At 38.6% G+C, this 20,166-nt stretch overlaps 1 protein-coding gene across 4 annotated transcripts in view; it reads left to right on the top strand.

Moving 5' to 3' along the window:
• The window catches only part of LOC131245465 (probable LRR receptor-like serine/threonine-protein kinase At1g53440), a 56,092-nt gene extending 44,688 nt beyond the window's left edge, over positions 1–11,404 (top strand). For all 4 annotated transcript variants that reach the window (XM_058244950.1, XM_058244949.1, XM_058244952.1 and 1 more), the window contains 18 exons: positions 590–661; positions 739–810; positions 899–970; positions 1,110–1,181; positions 1,280–1,354; positions 1,518–1,589; positions 1,748–1,813; positions 1,957–2,019; positions 2,126–2,164; positions 2,309–2,358; positions 2,848–3,212; positions 4,119–4,314; positions 4,665–4,808; positions 8,079–8,197; positions 8,352–8,562; positions 8,703–8,940; positions 9,687–9,837; positions 10,753–11,404. In XM_058244950.1, coding sequence (XP_058100933.1) covers positions 590–661; positions 739–810; positions 899–970; positions 1,110–1,181; positions 1,280–1,354; positions 1,518–1,589; positions 1,748–1,813; positions 1,957–2,019; positions 2,126–2,164; positions 2,309–2,358; positions 2,848–3,212; positions 4,119–4,314; positions 4,665–4,808; positions 8,079–8,197; positions 8,352–8,562; positions 8,703–8,940; positions 9,687–9,837; positions 10,753–11,196 — 2,521 coding nt within the window. In that variant the 3' untranslated portion in view covers positions 11,197–11,404. The remainder of the gene's footprint in view (positions 1–589; positions 662–738; positions 811–898; positions 971–1,109; positions 1,182–1,279; positions 1,355–1,517; positions 1,590–1,747; positions 1,814–1,956; positions 2,020–2,125; positions 2,165–2,308; positions 2,359–2,847; positions 3,213–4,118; positions 4,315–4,664; positions 4,809–8,078; positions 8,198–8,351; positions 8,563–8,702; positions 8,941–9,686; positions 9,838–10,752) is intronic.
• The last annotated feature ends 8,762 nt before the right edge of the window (positions 11,405–20,166 follow it).

The following is a 20,166-nucleotide window of genomic DNA, read 5'->3' as shown; positions in this document are numbered from 1 at the left end:
CATGATATTTAGTGCAACCAAATGCACCCTATTGGAACAGAGTGGAGCTAGCTAGAATCCTTTGGTAATGACATTCCCCCACATTGCAATCACTATCATTTCAAGTTGGATTCGGAACATTGATGATGAATAGAAGTAGTGCCACCCCTATTGTGGCCATTTCCTCAACTCCTCAATGATGAAATGAATGGATTGCAATTCAGTTCAACTGAGCATCCAAACACACCCATGTATTTTTTTTCCCCGAGTTGCTGATTGGTATGAAGTTGCTGATTCAAATGGGAGATGATATCGATAATATAAAATGATTACATGACAGCATATACAAGCAAAAATTCATTGCATGTGCTCTTTATCGAGGATTTGGCACATGCACTATTCATCACCATGTGATTGTGGGGCCCACCAGCTGCTAGGGTTACATCCATACTTGAGTAGTTCCCACACCTCCTTGCAGATTGTTTGATCCTACTAATAATCACTATTTGGTTGAAACTTAAAATGTTTGTTGTATATGCAGGCACTGATTGTATCAGGTACCATTTACTTTATGCTGAAATCTGACCCAGATTCATGTTTATCTGAGCAGCCTCGCTTCTGCAAATAACTTCACAGGACCACTTCCCGACACATTTCGCAAGCTGACAAAGTTGACTATTTTGTATGTCGATTCTGCTTATTGGGATTGTCTTTTATTTTACAAGTGTTAGAGGCCTAACCTCTGATTCCTATTTTCAGTACAATAGATGGGAATCCTATCTACGGGAAGATTCCTGATTTCATTGGGAACTGGACACAAATCCAAAGATTGTAAGGACTAACATTTACTTTCTATGTGACAGAAAAACAACTTCTATACAAACTCATTTACATGAACTGCGATTTTAACCCATTGCAGAGATATGCAAGGGACGTCTATGGAGGGACCCTTTCCTCCTAACATCGCTCTCTTGAAAAATTTAACACAACTGTGAGAAGACTTTCCGCATTCATTTTGAAATGTATAACTACAAACTAGTTCAGTGGCATTTCATAAGATCCCTAATGAACTATGGCAGCATTATGATACAAATTATAAGTTATTGGGTCTGACACATTTCAATTTACAGGAGGATAACTGACTTGAAGGGATTGAGTGTGGGCTTCCCGCCATTGGAGAATATGAGAGACATGAAGATACTGTGAGTTGAATGAATATACTAGTATCCTAGGTTTAACAATGTCAATGGTCTCTTGTTTCATTCATTTTATGAAGTACGTTGCTTGGCTGATGCATCAGGATACTAAGAAATTGCTTGATTTCTGGTGAAATCCCGAATTTTATTGCCAACAACATGAAGAATCTAAAAGCCCTGTAAGTTACTTCCACTGGGCCTTTTACAGATGCATGGGGAATTTCATCTCTCATCAATGATGACCATGTATTATTAGGTGAAAAAAATCCAATTTCGAAACATTCTGATTTTTATGGGGATGATTGGATCTAATTTTTGTTCTTGTGTTGGTTTCTCTTGCAGAGACCTAAGCTTTAACAACTTGACCGGAAAATTTCCCGAAAACTTTGATTTGTCATCTTCAATTAATTTTATGTGAGCAAACTCATATTTCTATATACTTTTTATTTTTATGGTCTTACTAGACACTTATAATAGATGATTTGTTTCAATTTGGGTCTCATTCCTTTGTTTCATGTTCTTGCTTTGGATATCTTTCCAATAACATGATATGATATTATTGTCTGATATAGGTACCTTACTAACAATAAGCTGACTGGAGATATACCCGAGTGGATATTGAGAAGCACGGCACGCTTGTACGTATTGATCATGAAAAGCTTCCATCTGCATATTATTTGCTCTAACATCTTTCTGTATCTTTTATTGATTTGTAAGGCTGCTGAATTCTTTTTCTTACATAGAGAAATGCCTTGTGTTGAATTGTCAATCTACCTTGCAGGGATATATCCAATAATCATTTTACAGGTCCGCCTCCACCATCCCATTGTCAGCAGGGGAATGTGTAAGTATACTCGTTTTCCATGTTTTGTTTCCTGTAGATTTTCATCCTTAATAAATTCTTTGTATTTACTTTTCTTTTATGGACTTTCATCTCCTATCACTTGCAGGAATTTGGTCTCCAGTTATTCATCTACTGAAAACAGCTCGTAAGATCCTCTCCCAACTCTACATCTGATCTGCATTTAAGCTGCCTAGAACTGCCTCCAACTTTGCTTGTTTTGGTTTTAAACCAATTTGTAGATGAATTCATCCTACTTTTTTTTTTTGTTTGTTTTTTTGTGTTTTTGTAGTATTGCTTCATGCTTTAGACAGAACCTCCCCTGCTCAAAAAAAGCACAATGTAAGTACTATATTCTGTGACTTAACTATGTGGGAAGAGCTCTGCTATGGCTATTTGGCAGATTAGGATATGAATAGAAATATAGAATCCTACTCTCCTCGTACGCAACAATATAGCACATGTCACGTGATCCATACAATTCAACAGTTGGGCACCACTGTTATGTGCCATGGTCTGAAAATCAGGCTGATATGGTCATCAGTTGGGCCAGACATGCACTTTGTACATAGACCATCTGTCAATTCTTTTTGATTGCCCATTTTCCATACATGTGTGGCCCACCCAGTGATAAAAAAGGACCACCTGCCATGACAGATACACACACCTGATGAATGGCCTGCAATGCACACACGTGCCACAATGGCATATTTCACATTTCTCATGTGGGAACTCCAATATTATATATTTTTAGCCCATGGAACCACCAATTGGTCTTTAAAAATCATTTGTATGAATAATGTTCACATAATGGTGCTACAATATTTGCAGATTATTCCTTATTCATAAATTGCGGCGGCAGGGCAATGACTATTGGGAAGCAAGAATATGACGGTGACTTATCAGAAATGGGACCCTCGACATTCTCTTCTACTGACAGATGGGCTTATAGTAGCACAGGGGACTACATGGACAATGACAAGGCACACTTCATAGCAACAAATACATCTGTGTTGAAGATAACTACTCCGGACTTGTACATGACTGCTCGCCTTGCCCCTCTCTCCCTTAAATACTATGGACTCTGTTTGCAGAATGGCAATTACTCGGTGAAACTTCACTTTGCTGAAATAATATATACAGATGACCAAACCTATATCAGCAATGGAAGGCGTATATTTGACGTATCGATCCAGGTGGGTACTCTATCGCATAGATAGTTTGTCCGTGGGGGTATGTTTTCCATGTATGTCGGTGGAAGAAGGAATCTGCACACTTGGCTGCGGAGCTTGATGCAAGCCCTCCCTGGGTTGAACTGATATCTTTTGTATCTATTTATATCGGGCTCCTCTGATTGCTATTAGAAGGGAAATTCTATTATTATTTGTGTGTCAAAGCCTATTTGAGTGTTCCTGTTGTATGCATGGAAAACATCTATGATCGGGACCATTAATCTGGTTGGCTACCATGTGATGGGCTACATCAAATAAATGGTAGTGACTATACAACTCTGACAATCTGATTGTTGTAAAGTTTGTCCATGGAATGTGGACTTGTTACTCATTTTTTTAGTTAATCATCCTCTGTCAGGCCACTCATCAGGTCAGATGGCTAGCAAAGTCTGATGGCATTGCCTTTTGGGACATGCCCATACACATGGCTAGAACAGTGAACAGTGATCACTGAATGGGCATATACAATTGCCGCCTGTACAATAGAGATGTTTCCACATGCATTCATGGGACTTCATGAAGTGATTGTCATATTAGCATTCCCCTAACTAAAAACCAGTTAAGATCTATCAATAGTCTATTCAACACCACATCCTTCCTTAGGCTGTATCACAGTTTGTATCTACATGTGGTACTCAGAACCTTAAGCCTTTGTAGTAGTTTGATGCATGTGTTCATCTGTGTATGCATGCATTTGCGTGTTGCGTAGGTTTTACTTTTCCGCACTAATTTTGTTGAGCCTCCATACTGATCTTCTGTATTTGTACAAAATGGCGGAATATGATTCCTGTAGCCAACCCCAATTGGTTGGTATAAGGCTTAGATGATGATCATGATCCGATTCTTTTGGCATTGCTTTGACTTCTGCAGGGTCGAAGAGTTTTGAAGGATTTCAACATCCAAGAAGTAGCTGGTGGACCTGGTCGGGAAGTTATTAAGCCCTTCACTACGAATGTGACTGATCACACGTTGGAGATCCACTTATACTGGGCTGGTAAAGGGACAACTGCCATTCCAGATAGAGGTGTATATGGACCGCTCATATCAGCTATTACAGTGACACCGAGTAAGATATTCTAAATGGTCTACCTATCCGGGACTATTGATCTGGTGGGCCACAGTGTAGATGGGCTATAACCCAATTGCCGTGATCAAAGAACTCTGATCATCACTACTGCTCTAACCATTCCTCTTGCCAGAAACTTATCAGTTGGTTGTGATAGTCCAATCCCCTGGATTTTTGGTACATGGCCCATCCACATGGCGGCCCAGTAGAACAGCACTCCCAGCTACCATCATTATTTGCCACATATACTGTCAGGGAACTGCATGGAACTGTGTAGCCACCTGCACATTAGTGTTCCACATACTTTCTAAGCTACTTTATTCTGATGTCTGATATTTTTCCCTACATAGACTTCAAGCCAGATACTGGAGACAGTGGGCTATATGTGGGAGCTATTGTTGGTATTGCAGCTGCTTCCTGCATAACAGTTGCGTTGATATTGCTCATTCTTTGGATGAAAGGTTGCTTGGGACGAAAAGACCTTGTAGATGAAGGTAAGTTTATGAATTAACTTGTGCTTTTATCATCATCTAAGTCTTATGCCAAGTAATCAGGTTCAAATACATGAATCATTTTTCACCAATCCGCTCTATCAAGGGCCTTAACTTCAGTTGGACTATAGGTCATCAAGTCTTTTCTTAGAACCTCCACTGACATCCTTTTAGGCCTTCCCTTGCCCTTATAGAGCCTTGAACTTGTACCAGGTACCAACTCACTCCTAACTAGCACAGTTCGCGGTCTCTGATGGACATGACCCAACCATCTTAGTTTACTTCCCCTCATCTTGTTACCTGTTGGTTGTACCATCTTAGTTTACTTCCCCTCATCTTGTTACCTGTTGGTTGTACTCCTAAATTCCCTTGAATGCATTCATTTTTAATTCTATCCTTCTTTGTCTTGCCACTTATCCATCTCAACATCCTCATTTCAGCTACACTCATCCTATGGACATGTAAATTCCTTAATTGCCCAACATTCTGTCCCATAAAATATAGCTGGTCTTGTAGCCATCCTATACAAATTCCTCACATAAAATTGCAAAGACACATCTCCATTTCTTCCACCTCACTTGAATTCTAGAGCAACATCTTTCTCAATCCCTGTCTACCCTCTTGAATTATCGAGCCAAGATATCAAAAGTGGTCATTTGGGGAAACTTCTTGGTCATCAATCTTTACTAATTCCTTGTTCCAACTGCTATTGTTGCTAAAATTGCTCCACATATGCTCTGTTTTAGTGTGACCAATTTTAAATCCTTTATATTCTAAAGCTCCTCTCCATAAATCTAGCTTTGTGTTTATGCCCTCACTTGTCTAGTCAATCAAAACTATGTCATCTGCAAACAACATACACCATGGGATCTCTTCCCGCAAACGCCTCGTTAACTCATCCATAACCAATGCGAAAAGGTACGGGCTCAATGCCGACCTTTGGTGTTAGCCTACAATAATTGGGAACTCACTTGTATCTCCACTAGTGGCCCTCACATTTATTACTCTCCATCATACATATCCCCAATCATGTCAATATATCCTCTCAAAACTCACCTCTTGCAAAACCCACCAGATTAACTCCTAGGGACCATAATGCAAGCTTTCTCTATGTCAATAAGGACCATGTGGAGATCCTTCCTCCTCTCTCTATATTTCTCCATCAATTGTCTAATTAGGAAAATAGCTTTAGTCGTAGACCTCCTTTGCATGAAACCAAACCAATTGTTTGATACATTCATCTCATGCCTTAGGGTTTGCTCAAGCTCGATCACTCTTTCTAAAGTTTCATAGTATGGCTCATAAGTTTAATCCCATGATAAGTAGTTCAACTTTGAATGTCTCCTTTGTTGTTATCAATATGTAACATGATACTTTCCCTCCATTCACTTGCCATTTTCTCTAATCTAACAATCTTGTTGAACAACTTTGTCAACCAAAATAATCCAATATCTCCCATACACTTCCAAACCTTTATTACTATACCATTTTGTCCAAGGGCCTTTCTTGTTTTCATCTTTCTCAAAGATTCATTCACTTCAGATATCCCAATCTTAATTGTGGGCTCCGACGTCCTTTGAGTTTATGGTTTCTTTTATCTCTACAGTCTCGGATGGATTGTCATTTAACAAGTTCTAAAAACAGCTTCACCTTGCATTGATCTCATTGTCCTTGGCTAGTACTTCTGATCGTCGCTTTTAACACATCTAAGATGATCTAGGACCTAGGTACTTACACTTCCTCTCTCTTTTTCTCTCATTTTTGCAAGTTTGAAGACATCTTTCTCACCTTTTCTCCCCAATTTATTGTAAAGATCATTATAAGCCTTAAGTTTAGCCTCACACACTACTTTCTTAGCAATCATTTTGGCATTTTTATATTGTTCAATATTTTCATTGTTTCTAGTCCCTTGCCAGGCTTTGAAACATGAACTTTTCTCGTTAATTGCTTTTTCTCCATCATCATTCCACGACCAAGTTTCCTTATATAACTGGCGTTCCCTCTAGATACTCTTAAAACATCTTTTGCCACTTTCCTAAAGAACTCAACCATCTCATTCCACATAACATTTATTTCTTCCTCAACATTTCAATTTCTGTCTTTCATCAATTATTTCTAAATAACATTGTTCTCTCCTTTTAATTTCTACCAGTTAGTTTTATTAATTTCATTCCCTTTCTTCCATCTCTTAATTTTCATTCCACCTATTAATTTTATTTCCTTTCATTCCCTTTCTTTCATCTCTTAATGTAAACATCCATAACTATTAACCTATATTGCGCTACCAAACTTTCTCCATGCATCACCTTGCAGTCCTTACATATTGATCGTTCCATCTTCCTAAGTGGAAAGAATCTATTTAGCTTGTATATGATCAACTTTTGAAAATTAACTAATGTTCAATGGTCTTTTTAAAGTATGTGTTTGCTAGAGCTAGCTTGTATGCCACATCAAAATCAAGGATAGCTTCCCCCATCTCATTTCTTCTATCAAAACCATATCCTCCACATACCTCCCATATCGTCTGCTTTTATCTTCTTGCACGACCATTTAAGTTTCCTTAAATATCTTCTCTTCATTTAGAATTTCTTACGTTAGTCCATCCATATCCTCCTAGAATTTTCTCTTGATGCTATCTTTTAACACTACCTGCAATGCACATGCACTAATAACATTGATTATCCCATCTCATAACACAAGTTTTATTAATAAAATTCCCTCACTTACTCTCTTAACATCTACAACTTTACCATTTAAATCTTTATCTATCCCTACCGTATTTCTATTATTGTCCTTTCTTATATACCAAAGCTTGTATCCATCAGTTTCTCTAGTTTTGGCCCTTTTGCATTTGGTCTCTTACCCACAAAATACATTAATTCTCCTTCTTTTCACTTATCTACTAACTCCATGCTCTTACCTGTCAATGTTCCTATATTCCATGTGGCAAACTTGTGTTTTGGTATATGGTGTGGCTCACCTAAGTCATGGATTGGCAAGATTTTTAGGCCCATGGTCCACCATGGAAGGGTGCATCTAACTGATGGGGTGGATGTCCCTCACACATCATGTTGGGGCCCACAGAGCTCAACCAACACCCCCCCCCCCCCCCTCACACACACGCGCACACACACACACGTGCATGTGTATTCATCAAACAGACTAATAGGTCATTACGGGCATTTTGGTTTTCCGGCGTATAAAATTTTCAAAATAATGAAGAGTTGCCATTTTAGAGATCTTCAAACTCACTGATTTTCTGTCATTGGGCAGAACTCAAAGGCCTAGAATTACAGACAGGTTACTTCAGCTTAAAACAAATTAAAGCTGCAACCAATAACTTCGATCCTGCAAATAAAATAGGTGAAGGTGGGTTTGGGCCAGTTTACAAGGTAAATTTATGGTTTTGAAATCAAGATCTGGATTTTTTTTTTTTTCAAGCTGATGTGTCACCTGCAAGCTGATATGTCTTATTTGTATCTCAAATTTCATATCCTTAGTCCTCTATGGAATTCTGATGGCAAAATTCACCTATCACAATTGTAGGGTACACTCTCAGATGGTTCCAGAGTAGCTGTAAAGCAACTCTCTTCTAGGTCCAAGCAAGGGAACCGCGAGTTCATAAACGAGATAGGCATGATATCTGCTCTACAACACCCAAATCTTGTAAAACTTTTTGGATGTTGCGTGGAAGGAAACCAGCTGCTTGTAATATATGAATACATGGAAAACAATAGCCTTGCGCGTGCACTGTTTGGTAAGTGCATTCTTGCCATCCATTATACTAGACTTATTCAAGGATGAGTACACTGAACAACCATGTCATTCTTCATCTTTGTTTGTTTTGAACAATGATTTATATATCACAGATGATGACTGGAATGGAATCATGTGTAGGTCGTGAGGAACATAAATTGAATCTGGACTGGCCAACAAGGCATAAGATTTCATTGGGGATAGCGAGGGGTTTGTTCCATCTACACGAAGAATCAAGGCTGAAGATTGTTCATCGAGATATAAAGGCAACCAATGTTCTGCTTGATAAGGATCTTAATGCCAAGATATCTGACTTTGGTTTAGCTAAGCTCGATGAACAGGAAAACACACACATCAGCACTCGAATAGCTGGAACCATGTGAGTGATTTCATCTTCTTTCCCAATTCTATTATTTTCTGTCATGTTCAATTTGTACTCATCTGATTCAACTAATCATTTTCTATTTATCATTATGGGGCAGCCGTAAATTTTGGAGCCATTGAAATACTGTTATTTTGAGTGACTGTTTAGAGTTTAAACCCAGTCTGACTGATAAATACACCCACCCCTTTCTGCGATTTGGAAATACAATGATACAAATTGTACCATTTTCTTGCCATTTTTAGAAAAGATAGAATGAATATCAGTTGGGGTGCCATTATTAATTTCCTACTTAAAATTTCCAAGTTTCTGTGGTTTTCCAACAGAACCTACTTAGATACATCGTGAAACTATTTGGTATTTTCTCGTAAGCATCCCTCACTGTGTACACAAACGTCTAGAAATTACATGCATACATTTACAGAATCATGGAAATACTCTTAATCTCACTCATCCTCTCTTTCCATTTGCATGCGTTTTTGTTTTAAAATATCCTTAGGATTGTAAAGCAATGGATAGGATTAAAATTGTTAAACAGACATATATAAGACGAGAAATACTGAATAATGCATAAGAGTTGCTGCTGCATTGTAGTTTCATTACTCCTCATGATGATAAGCTTTCTCAATCATACATGGAATTGTTAGCGGTGTTTGCAGTAATGCAAAGTGTTGGATTTGTTACAGTCAACAGAATATTTAAGCGATGCAACTCATGTGGTGAAAAGTATATTGTTTTTTCAGAGGATATATGGCTCCTGAATATGCAATGAGGGGCTACTTGACCGACAAAGCAGATGTTTACAGCTTCGGAGTTGTTTTGCTGGAGATTGTCAGTGGGACGAACAACACGAATTACATGCCAAAGGATGATTTTGTTTATCTTCTTGACTGGGTAAACTAAGCTGTCTTGCAATTCATATAATGACACATGAAGCATACATCACTCTTACACCAAAGTTTGGGTGGACCCTTTAAAGTTTACTCTATGCACCTACCTTTTTACGTATTTTAGAAATGACAAAACCCCTAACAGTGTATGTCAAGTTGGAACTTGGCGATTGGACCCCACTTGCTTGAGTCAGACCTAGCTTTGGTTTATGACTTGAATCAAGTGGATAAAATAGCTAACCCAGATTGAGGATTGTGCTATAGGGGTGATGTTAGGACATAACGATAGCAACATTGAGGTCGTTGTTTTGATTTCCATTTACATGGAAAAGAAGTTAAAACAAAAGCAATGGTTTGAATTGATAAATTACCGCAATTGGGACTCTCAACTCAGGCACCTAGAGGGATGGGGTCTCAGATACACACAAGGTTTTAAGGCTCAGACAAGCCCCGTGTAAATCATTCAAGTCTACTCGGACTTGGAAATGAAAATAGTCAAAATTGAAAATAGGGGGTGACTCAGCCCAACTCAGCTGAGTCATGACTCAGCTCAAGATCTAACAAGTCGGCCTGAGTTGCCGAGTCTTAAAACCAAGGATGCACAAGTACTTGGACCAATTACATAACTAAAATAACATGATCATTAGTATTCAAGCATATTGCAGTTAAGTTCTCTCCCATCATTTTGTGCTTAACATATCTTTCATGGGAATTGATATTTACAACCACCCCCATTGATAGATATACTCTTCTTTTATATTTTGGGTAGTACTATGACACAATTTTGTACTATTACGTTACCGATTGCAAAAAGGGTGCAAGTGGTGACTCCTGTCATTCCCAAGCCAATTTTTTAACTTCTCGAAGAAAGGAAATAATCACAAGGGTGATAGTTATGTTTCTCTCTGTATGATTTCAGGCCTATGTCCTACAAGAGCAGGGAAATCTCTTAGAACTTGTAGACCCGAGACTCGGGTCAGACTACTCCGAGGAAGAGGCATTGAGGACGCTGAATTTGGCTATCTTATGCACGAACCCATCTCCTAGCCTCAGGCCAGCTATGTCTGCTGCAATTAGCATGCTTGAAGGGAAAATAGAAGTGCGGGCCCCACTTGTGAAGCGGACTTCAAGGAATGAGAATTTGAGGTTCAAGGCCTTGGATAGGCACTCTCAAGACAGCCAAATGCATAGCATATCAACAGAGGGTCAATTCTTGTATTCCTCAGTATCAACAGAAGGCCCATCAGTGTATTCCTCAGTATCTCTACGTAGCATAGAGGAAGAGAGTGGGACCTGTCATTTAATGGGCAAGGCTCCTCTTGATCACTCTGATTCTGATGAAAACAGTGTAATGCTAGGATGAGAGGTAAGAACAAACACTGGATTCAGACGCCTACGTTCTACATTAATATGCATGCATATGTACCCATTTCAATTTACTCCTGGCTTTCCAATTTCATTACTCATGGGATTACTAATGCATCCACAGTCCATTGTAACATTATCATAATAACAGCATCCTTGAAAACTTCTCGATGGATTAAGATTTATTTAGCCGTAATTGGTATTTCGTACACCTTTTTTAAACAGATTTTGTAATATGTGGAAAACTTGCTTGAATTTTCTGTATTACTAACGTACACATATATACAAGTTTGAGATCATATAGTTTAGGATCTATATTGTTATAATATTTATCAGATCTTATCTTCTAGGATAAGTAATCTAAGGCAAGGTATAACTTTACAAGATTCTATAATACCCGATTTTATGCAGCCAATCAAGGAAACAGATAGAGGAGGACGTGTAGACAGCTGTGCTTTATTATTTTTAAAAACCCAGACCATAGACTCCAGACACCAAACCCGTTTGGACCACAAGCAGATGCCCAACAGGACCAGCTGACTATAAAACCTGGTCAGTTGAGGGTGCAGATTAAAAACTCAAAATCTCAACTCTAGAAAGTTTGTCAACTCGAGTAACTCAAATGAATTTCTTCATGTTTTTATTAAAATACATTAATATTGTGAGTCCTGTGGAGTCGAGTCGAGTTTTATTTATTTATTTAAAGTTTTGTTGAGTCGAATTGATTTTGAGTATTGACAAGAGTCGCCACGAGATCTGAGTTTTGCTCTATTCATGATAAAATCTGTTATAGTCAAAGTTGACTTGGGTGAATCTTGTTGTCTTATCGAGTTTTTTGAACTGTCATTGAGCGGATAACTGCTTTTGTTTTAAAAACAATGCAACTGCGTTAGTCAAAAGGTCAAACCCATGACTCTTCATAAAAGTCAAAGGCTCTGATAATTTTTCTACGATTTCTACGGTTTTGGATTGAGTAGGGCCAACTGGCAGTTTGACCCAACCATTCACAATAGAGAAGTCCAGTCCAGGTTTTAAGACAATGATTTTATATATATATATATATATATATATATATATATATATATATATATATATATATATATATATTGTTGGTTAGCTTGTTAGTACACACCGATGTCAGTACACACGCACCAACTTCTGTGCCATGCATGTTCAATCTGAGGTTTACCTGTTGAACGGTCCGGATCTTGCGCACACATGCCACATTCGCATGCGTGGGAATAGCAACGTTATCAGGATACCATGGTTGGGGTCTTTTTTCAAGATATAATTGGCGGGGTAGGTGGTTTGTACACGTGGGACGTGGATCGCGCACTTACAGTGTCAGTAGCAAGGTGACTACTGACAGTTCTATGTGTGGGACCATCATGATATATGTATCCTATCCACTCCATCCATCTATTTTTCAAGACTATTTTATTACATGAGCCTAAAACCGAATCAGATCTAAATCTCATATGGACCACACCACAGGAAAAAGTGATGATTGAATACGCACCATAAAAAACTTCTGAAGTGCCACAAAAGTTTTAGATTAAGCTTGTATTCACGTTTTCTCTTCATCCAGGTGTGCGTGACCTAATCAACAGGTTGGATGACAAATAAACATTATAGTGATCCTCAGGAAGCTTTTAATGGTGGGCATTCAATCACCACTGTTTTCTTGTGGTGTGGTCTGGTAGAGATTTTGATCTCCTTCATTTTTTGGATCATGTTCTATAATAATCTGGAAAAATTGATGGACGTCTTGGATAAAACATACATGCACCATCCGGGGCACAATAGAGCATTGTCAGTAGCCACCTGGCTACTGACTCTGTCAGTACGCAATACGCGCCCGTACAAGTGACCTGTCGGCAGTACGGTCGTATTGATTCAATGAGTCAAACCGTTGATATGATGGACCTCACTTTGAATGGGATACCCAAAAAAGCTCTCATATTGAATCATTTCAAGTCGTCTTTGATTGTATAAATATTTCACTTTGATTACAGGCAGTCTCTTTTACCATTTTTTTGTCAGCCATTAATAAGTTTATGATCTGTCGGTGGATAACTGTCTTCCTCAAGGAATGATTACTGGGAATCCATGGAGCATCCCTGCATTTGTCACGGATATTCCTCGAATACACAGAAAAAAATAGAAAAACGAATTTACACTCCTTTAGATAGTGATATCAAAATTATTAAGAAGTTTCATAAAACTCCAACTCAAACTTACTATTTATTGATATTCTTAATTTCTAATAAAATTCATGGTTTTGGCCCAAAAATAGAAAGTGTTCAATTTGGCCAACCTATGTTATTCTCTTAATTTTTCTAAGCCATTTTCATGGTCACGGTTCCTAAAACTTAAAGTATCAAGAATTATGATGGAGCTAAAATTTATTATAAATAGTAAAAACGAAATTAAAAAGAGTTATGATGGAGCTAAATTTTATTATAAATAGTAAAAACGAAATTAAAAAGGACTTTTGACCATTGATATGATTGAATCTCACAAATTAGGCGTGGGCAACTTGGTGTAGTGGGGTTGGGTGGCTAAAGTTACTTCTTAAGCCCAAAATCATATATGGTATGTCGAAGAAGCCATTCTAGTTTGCCAAATGTGCCTCTTTTAATGTTTTAATGGTCGGAATCACTTCCTCCTCCAATCGGGTCTTCTCTGGTTCATCTTTGCCATGAAAGTGTCCGCGTCCCACTCTACATCACCAATCTTGAAAATTGTCTATTCAGCCAATCTGTGTATCTTATCGGATCAACGGTTTTGTATCATGGAAACATGATCCCATGTCCAACGGCTATTGTCGTATCCTGTAACAATATCCCGCCATGCATTGTTGCAAACATCCCGTGTGATGTGATACCATTTTCCCGCCGTGAGTTGAAAGGCCCTGGAATGTTCGTTTCCCAGAACCATTTAAATCAGCAGGGAAAAAATGCCGTAAATCTGACGGCTAGGATCATCCAATCTGTAAGACTTTATTTTTGAGTCATTCAGAGGACTGGATCGGAGTCTGGTACGGCAGGAGGAATAAGAGCTTAAACGTTGATGCATCAGGACCCTACATTTCGTGGTACTGATTTTCCCTATGACTGATGATAACATGGCCACGTCTCCGAAGCATAGCCTTTTAGAATCTGTTTCAACGTACGTGAAAGATGCGTGGAAGCTTCCAAAAACTCGCACTGAGGCTGGATCCAGTGGACACGGATTGCTGACTTTTGGAGGGTCACAATAATGTATATGTTTTATCCACACCATCCATTTATTTTGCCAGTTAATTTTAGGGCATGAAACAAAAAAATGAGAAAGATCCAAACCCCAAGTGGACAACACCACGGAAATAAGTTGAGATAATGACACCCACGTCCTAACTTCATGAGTAGGTTGGATGGAAAATATACTTCATACTAGGTATAAGAAGGTTTTGACTGTGGGCATTATTAATCTAATCTAACGGTTTCATTTGGTGTGGTCTACTTACGCTTTGGATTGCCTCATTTTAGGCTCACGCTTTAAAATGAGCTGGTGAGTCTTAAGAAGGTTTCACTCACTGTTGAGGCCTTCCTATGCATTTTTCATCCCTCTTGTCCTCATTTTAGGGAATGAGCCCAAAATGGAACAAATCCAAAGTTCAAGTCAACAATCGCGATTGAACAGCCACAAAATTCTTAAAGGCTAAGTAAGCTTTGTATGCAGCTGATGGCTATGTTTTTTCTTCGTACAGGTATGTGTGAACTATGTGTGGGCTGATGTTGGATGACAAATAAGAAGGTTTCAACAGTGGGTGTTATTATCATCCTGTTTCTTATGGTGTGGTCCTCTTGAGTTTCAGATATACTTCGTTGTTTGGATCATGTCCTAAAATGAGCTGGCAAAATGGATGAATGGCATGGATATAAACTATATGACTTGGGTTGCATAGTGTAGCACACAACACCAACATTGGTAGGATTTGGTGCTTGGAAAAGCTTTGTGAACCAACCATGATGTTTGTGCTTTATTCATGCGGGCCATCCATTTTTCAGCTCATTTTAGGGCATGGGCCCAAAAAAGAGGTTGGCAGACCATAACACACGATCCCACCAATCTATTGTTTGGATGCCCATTATTAAAATCTTCCTAGGATCCACTCTAATGCTTATCTCCCATCCAATCTATTGATTAGCTTGCACGGACCTGGATGAAAGTATAACACATATATCAGCTTGAGCCTTTCGTTTTTTTAAAATAGTTTTTAGTAGTGGGAGTTCAATCACCATTGTTTCCTCTAGTGTGGTCTACTTGAGATTTGGTTGTCTTCTTTTTTCTTTTTCTTTTTTTCTTGTACCCTAAAATGGGCTGGCAAAATGGGTGGATGAGCCCAAAATAGGTAATCCAAAGTTCAAGTGAACCACACTATAGGAATAAAGCTCAACCGTGCACATGATTAAATCCAGCAGGCCCCACTAGGACCTAACTAGAGACGTTGGGTCAGTTAGAGGCTCTATGGGGCCCAATTTGGTAAATGTGTTTATCCATGCCATCCAATCCATTAATCAGACATATCCCAAAAATATCAAGGAGTTCATAAAATACAATGCCATTAGAAAGCTCACGTGGGCCACACCAGAATATACAGGATTTATTCATGATTTTACATTGATTTCTTAGTTATCTCTAAAGTTGTACACGAGCCTAGCAATTGACCCCGCTCGGCTTGGCTTGACCAGCAGGCTAGCTTAGCTCGAACTTGGCTTGGCTTGGTTCCTAAGCTTGACTAGCGAGCTCGGCTCCACTTGGTCAGCAGCTTGGGTTAGCATGAGCCGAGCTCAATTTTTCAAGCCACGTTCGAGTTCAAGCCTACGAGCTGAGTTTAAGTTTAAGTTTTAGGGTTTGTAATATATATAATATATATTATAATGTCTAATATATTCAATATATATAATAAATAATTTATTTAAATATATAAATATTTACAAAATATTTATATTAAGTAAACTTGATCCAAGTCAGCTCAATTTGATCGGAGTCAAGTTTGAGTCAAGTTTCAAGCTGAGCCAAGTCAAGCTTCTTCAAATCAAGTTGAGCCAATTAACGAAGCTAACTCGGTTCATGTACAGCTCTGGTTCTCTCCCATATAAATTTTGGGATTCCTAGCATGTAGTTTGAAAATGAAGTGGCCCACCAGAATCCGGTTTTTATTCTACTCATACCTCAGGGTTTGTCCAAAAACATTTCCTAGGTATGGTAATTGCCATGCATACGAACGCATATGACTTTCCACTTTTCCCACATTTTAGAGTCCTTCGATACTCTGGCAGCATATGATTCTTTCTAAGCAGGATTTGAGAAAAGGTACACTTGGCATAAACGAACTAAACTTAGGTTGCTGTATAAAATTATATGGCTTGAAATGTGTGCGCATTGCGTACAGACAGCATAAGTAGCGAGGTGGTGACAATGATCTTTAGGCCCTGCATGATATATATATGTGAATTATCCAATACGTCTATCTATTTTTCCAAATCATTATAGATCATGATCCAAAAATTGAGGGAAATGAATATCTCTAGTGGACCACACCACAAGAAAACAGTGTAGATTGAATGCTCATCATTAAAAACTTCCTATGGCTTACTGTAATGTTTACTTGTCATCCAACCTGTTGATTAGGTCACTCACGCCTGGATGAAGAGAAAACACAAATATCAGCTTAATCAAAAACTTTTGTGGCCCCTCAGAAGTTTTTAATAGTGAGTGTTCAATCACCACCGTTTCCGATTGTGTGGTCCATATGAGATTAGGATCTGCCTCTTTTTTTGGGCTCACAAAATAAAATATTCTGAAAAAAATGGATGGATGGCATGGATAATACACACACATCATTGGGTCCCACAGAGCACTGTCAGTAGGCAATCCTCGTCCGTTTGAAATATCCTGACCTATTAAAAAAGCATACGTGTTTGCTGAAATAAGTGCATTTTGGATAATGCTCTTTCCATTCAATAAATGTCAACTACAATGTTAGTAAAATAATCGTATGGGCGTCAGCCACACTGGAAAAGCACATGAGACAATAATGAGTACGGCCTGATCATGGAAATAAATCAATTATTTTTTTTTTTTGTAGGGAAGTGCTGACATTTTCATACGCTGCCAGAATTTATTTTAGGAGAAAGGCAGAGCCTCACCTTACTTTTGAGAAGGTGTTCGTTGCTGGTAGAGTTAACTTTTTAATGGTTTACTTTAAATTATTGGATCTTTTCTAAAATGGCCCGTGATATCACCAACGCCCATGTTTACCCTCACTTCACGTTTGCATAATTGAATTATGGATTATGGTAATATTATATTGTAATGTGTGGTAAATAAGTAATGATTATCATTATTAATATAGTAAAAAGTAAAATAGAATAGTGACAATATGCAATATTCCTCTCTCATCTTTACTTTTGACATGTAAAGTACTTATGCTGGTTAAATACACTTGAATATAATTTTTTCAATTCGTGTTATATCCATATTATCCATCCATTCTGTAATATCATTTTAGGGTGTCCCCAGCAATGAAGATCCAACACTTATATAGACCCTAAGAAGTTTTCAATGGCATGCGTTCAATGTCCACTACTAGATGTGGTGTCGTCCATTTCTCCTTTTGATCTGCCTCATTTTTTGTCTCATTCCAATAAGTTTCAATCGATTGAGGGGTAGGTTCGATCGATCGAAGGCAATTGATTTTGTCCAAAGACTTGAGATCTTAATTCCCAAATTTCATCGATCGATAGTTGATCGATCGAAGGCTGTCACGCTCAATTGATCGACTACATTGATCGACAGTCCCTGTTGATTTTCAAAATATATTTAATGTTGGGACATATTTACTTGATCAGAGGTGGACCCCATGTGATGGAATAAAATTAATAGAATTGTAATATGTTAAACTATCTTAATAGGGATTCGAAGTTTAGATTTCAAAGTATCCGACTATTCAAAGGATTTGACTTTACTATAAAGAAGTGAATGAATCCCACCGTGTCTCATATTTGTACCATTAAGATAGATGATGTAATTGATTGTGATTGTTATGATTGATATGGTTGTTATAAAATTATTGTAATGTTGTGCTTGTTGGGATTTGTGCTGCGGAATCACACATATTTGGATCTAGGATATCAATCCAATAGCGCCAAGTAATCACAAGAGAACACAAAGATTTAACGTGGAAAACCCTTTCGAGAAAAAATCACGGCACAAAGCGAAAGAATTCCACTATGAAAACAGAAATTACAAAGGAAAAGGACTTACCCGATTCGAATAACATCGAATCTCACCCTTGCTACACCCTTTAGAAACCTTAAAATCCTTTTAGGAACCCCTTTAGAGAGCCTTAACATTCATTAGAAAGGTCATAGGGACACCTATTTATAGTTTAGGAAACTCTACTACGCACGTCTCTGAAACCGTCTCAAATTTACGCAGTTCGTACAGAATCCACGCAACATCTGCGTAACCCTCAACTGGTTGAGCCTAGGCTTCGACTGGTCGAAGGGCACTTTTGACTGGTCGAGCCTGTCCCTCGAATGGTCGAAGAACCCGAAAATCTTAAATATATCATCGCTGGACTTCGAGTCGAGCAGGCTTCGACTGGTCAAAGGGATCTGCGACTAGTCAAGCCAGCCCCTCGACTGGTCGAGTAGCATGGAGAAAATCAGATTTAAAACATCTGTTTTACAACAATATTTACCATGTCTCCAATCTTTAACTGTGTAACTTCTTGACCTCTTCTCTTATCTCTGCATCACATCATAGCTTCTCGTGCACACTCCATCCTTCTTTTTCGCCATCGCCAAGTCTAAAAAAGTTGCACAAAACTTGAACTTCTCTGTAGGAATGACCTTGGTGATCATGTCTTCCGGATTCACGCTGATATGACTCTTCTCCAGAATTACGCTTCCTTCCTCAAGCACATGTCGGATAACATGGACATTCAACTAATTGCTCCACTCGATAGTACAAATGAGTAACCTAAAGTTAACTTTCTGGAATTCACACTGCCTGCGTAATCTGAATCCACAAATCCAACCAACTTTGTCCCTGCCTTCCCAAAAGTAAAGACGTAGTCTTCTTACCATCTAACCGCTACCCAATATTGCTTGCCGGGGTATTTGTTCACAACACTGATAGCCTGTGAAATAACCGGTCTAATACAGACCATAGCATGCACTGCGAACCGCATTCGAATAAGGTTCATGAGATATATCTTGTTTTTTCTCATCTGTTTTGGGACATATCCTGAAGAAAACTTAAGGAGAAACGTGTAGGAAACGCTCTCTGGCTTTGCCTGGTCCATCATATACTTGATCAATACCTACCCAAGGTATTCTGCCTGAGATAACCAAAGCTTACTCCTCTTTCAATCTCAATGCCGAGAATCATCTTTGCAGCCCCTGATCCTTTATCTTGAATGTCCCACTTAACTGAGTCTTTAGTACGTTGATTTCAGACATGTCATGATTGACGATCTACATGTCATCAACATACAATACCTGACTCACCATGGAGGAATCAAATTATATCACTGCCTATGTGACAGGTCGTACCACGACCTCCTGCTGCAAACTCTTTTTCTCAGTCCCTTTAACTTCGAACCGCTCTGGTTGCTTCATGTAGATTTGCTCTTCCAATTTCCCTTGCAGAAGTGCAGACTCTACATCCATCCTTCCAGCTCGAGATTGCATTAGCCAACCAGTGTCAATTACGGATTTAATAATACATTGCTATACCGTCGACGCAAATATCTCTAAGAAGTCGATCCCTTCTCTCTAAGTATAACTCTTCGCTACCAACCTCGCTCTGTATATATATTGTATCCTACTTAAGATTCACCTGCATCCAACTGTTTTTTGGCCCATTGAAGGCTCCACCAGCTCCCATATGTCGATCTAGTACAATGAGTCCA

This window comes from Magnolia sinica, chromosome 5 (assembly GCF_029962835.1).
Source record: "Magnolia sinica isolate HGM2019 chromosome 5, MsV1, whole genome shotgun sequence".
Taxonomy (NCBI): Eukaryota; Viridiplantae; Streptophyta; class Magnoliopsida; order Magnoliales; family Magnoliaceae; genus Magnolia; species Magnolia sinica.
The sequence above is the reverse complement of the archived record's forward strand: the minus strand, read 5'-3'. Positions and strand labels throughout refer to the sequence as shown.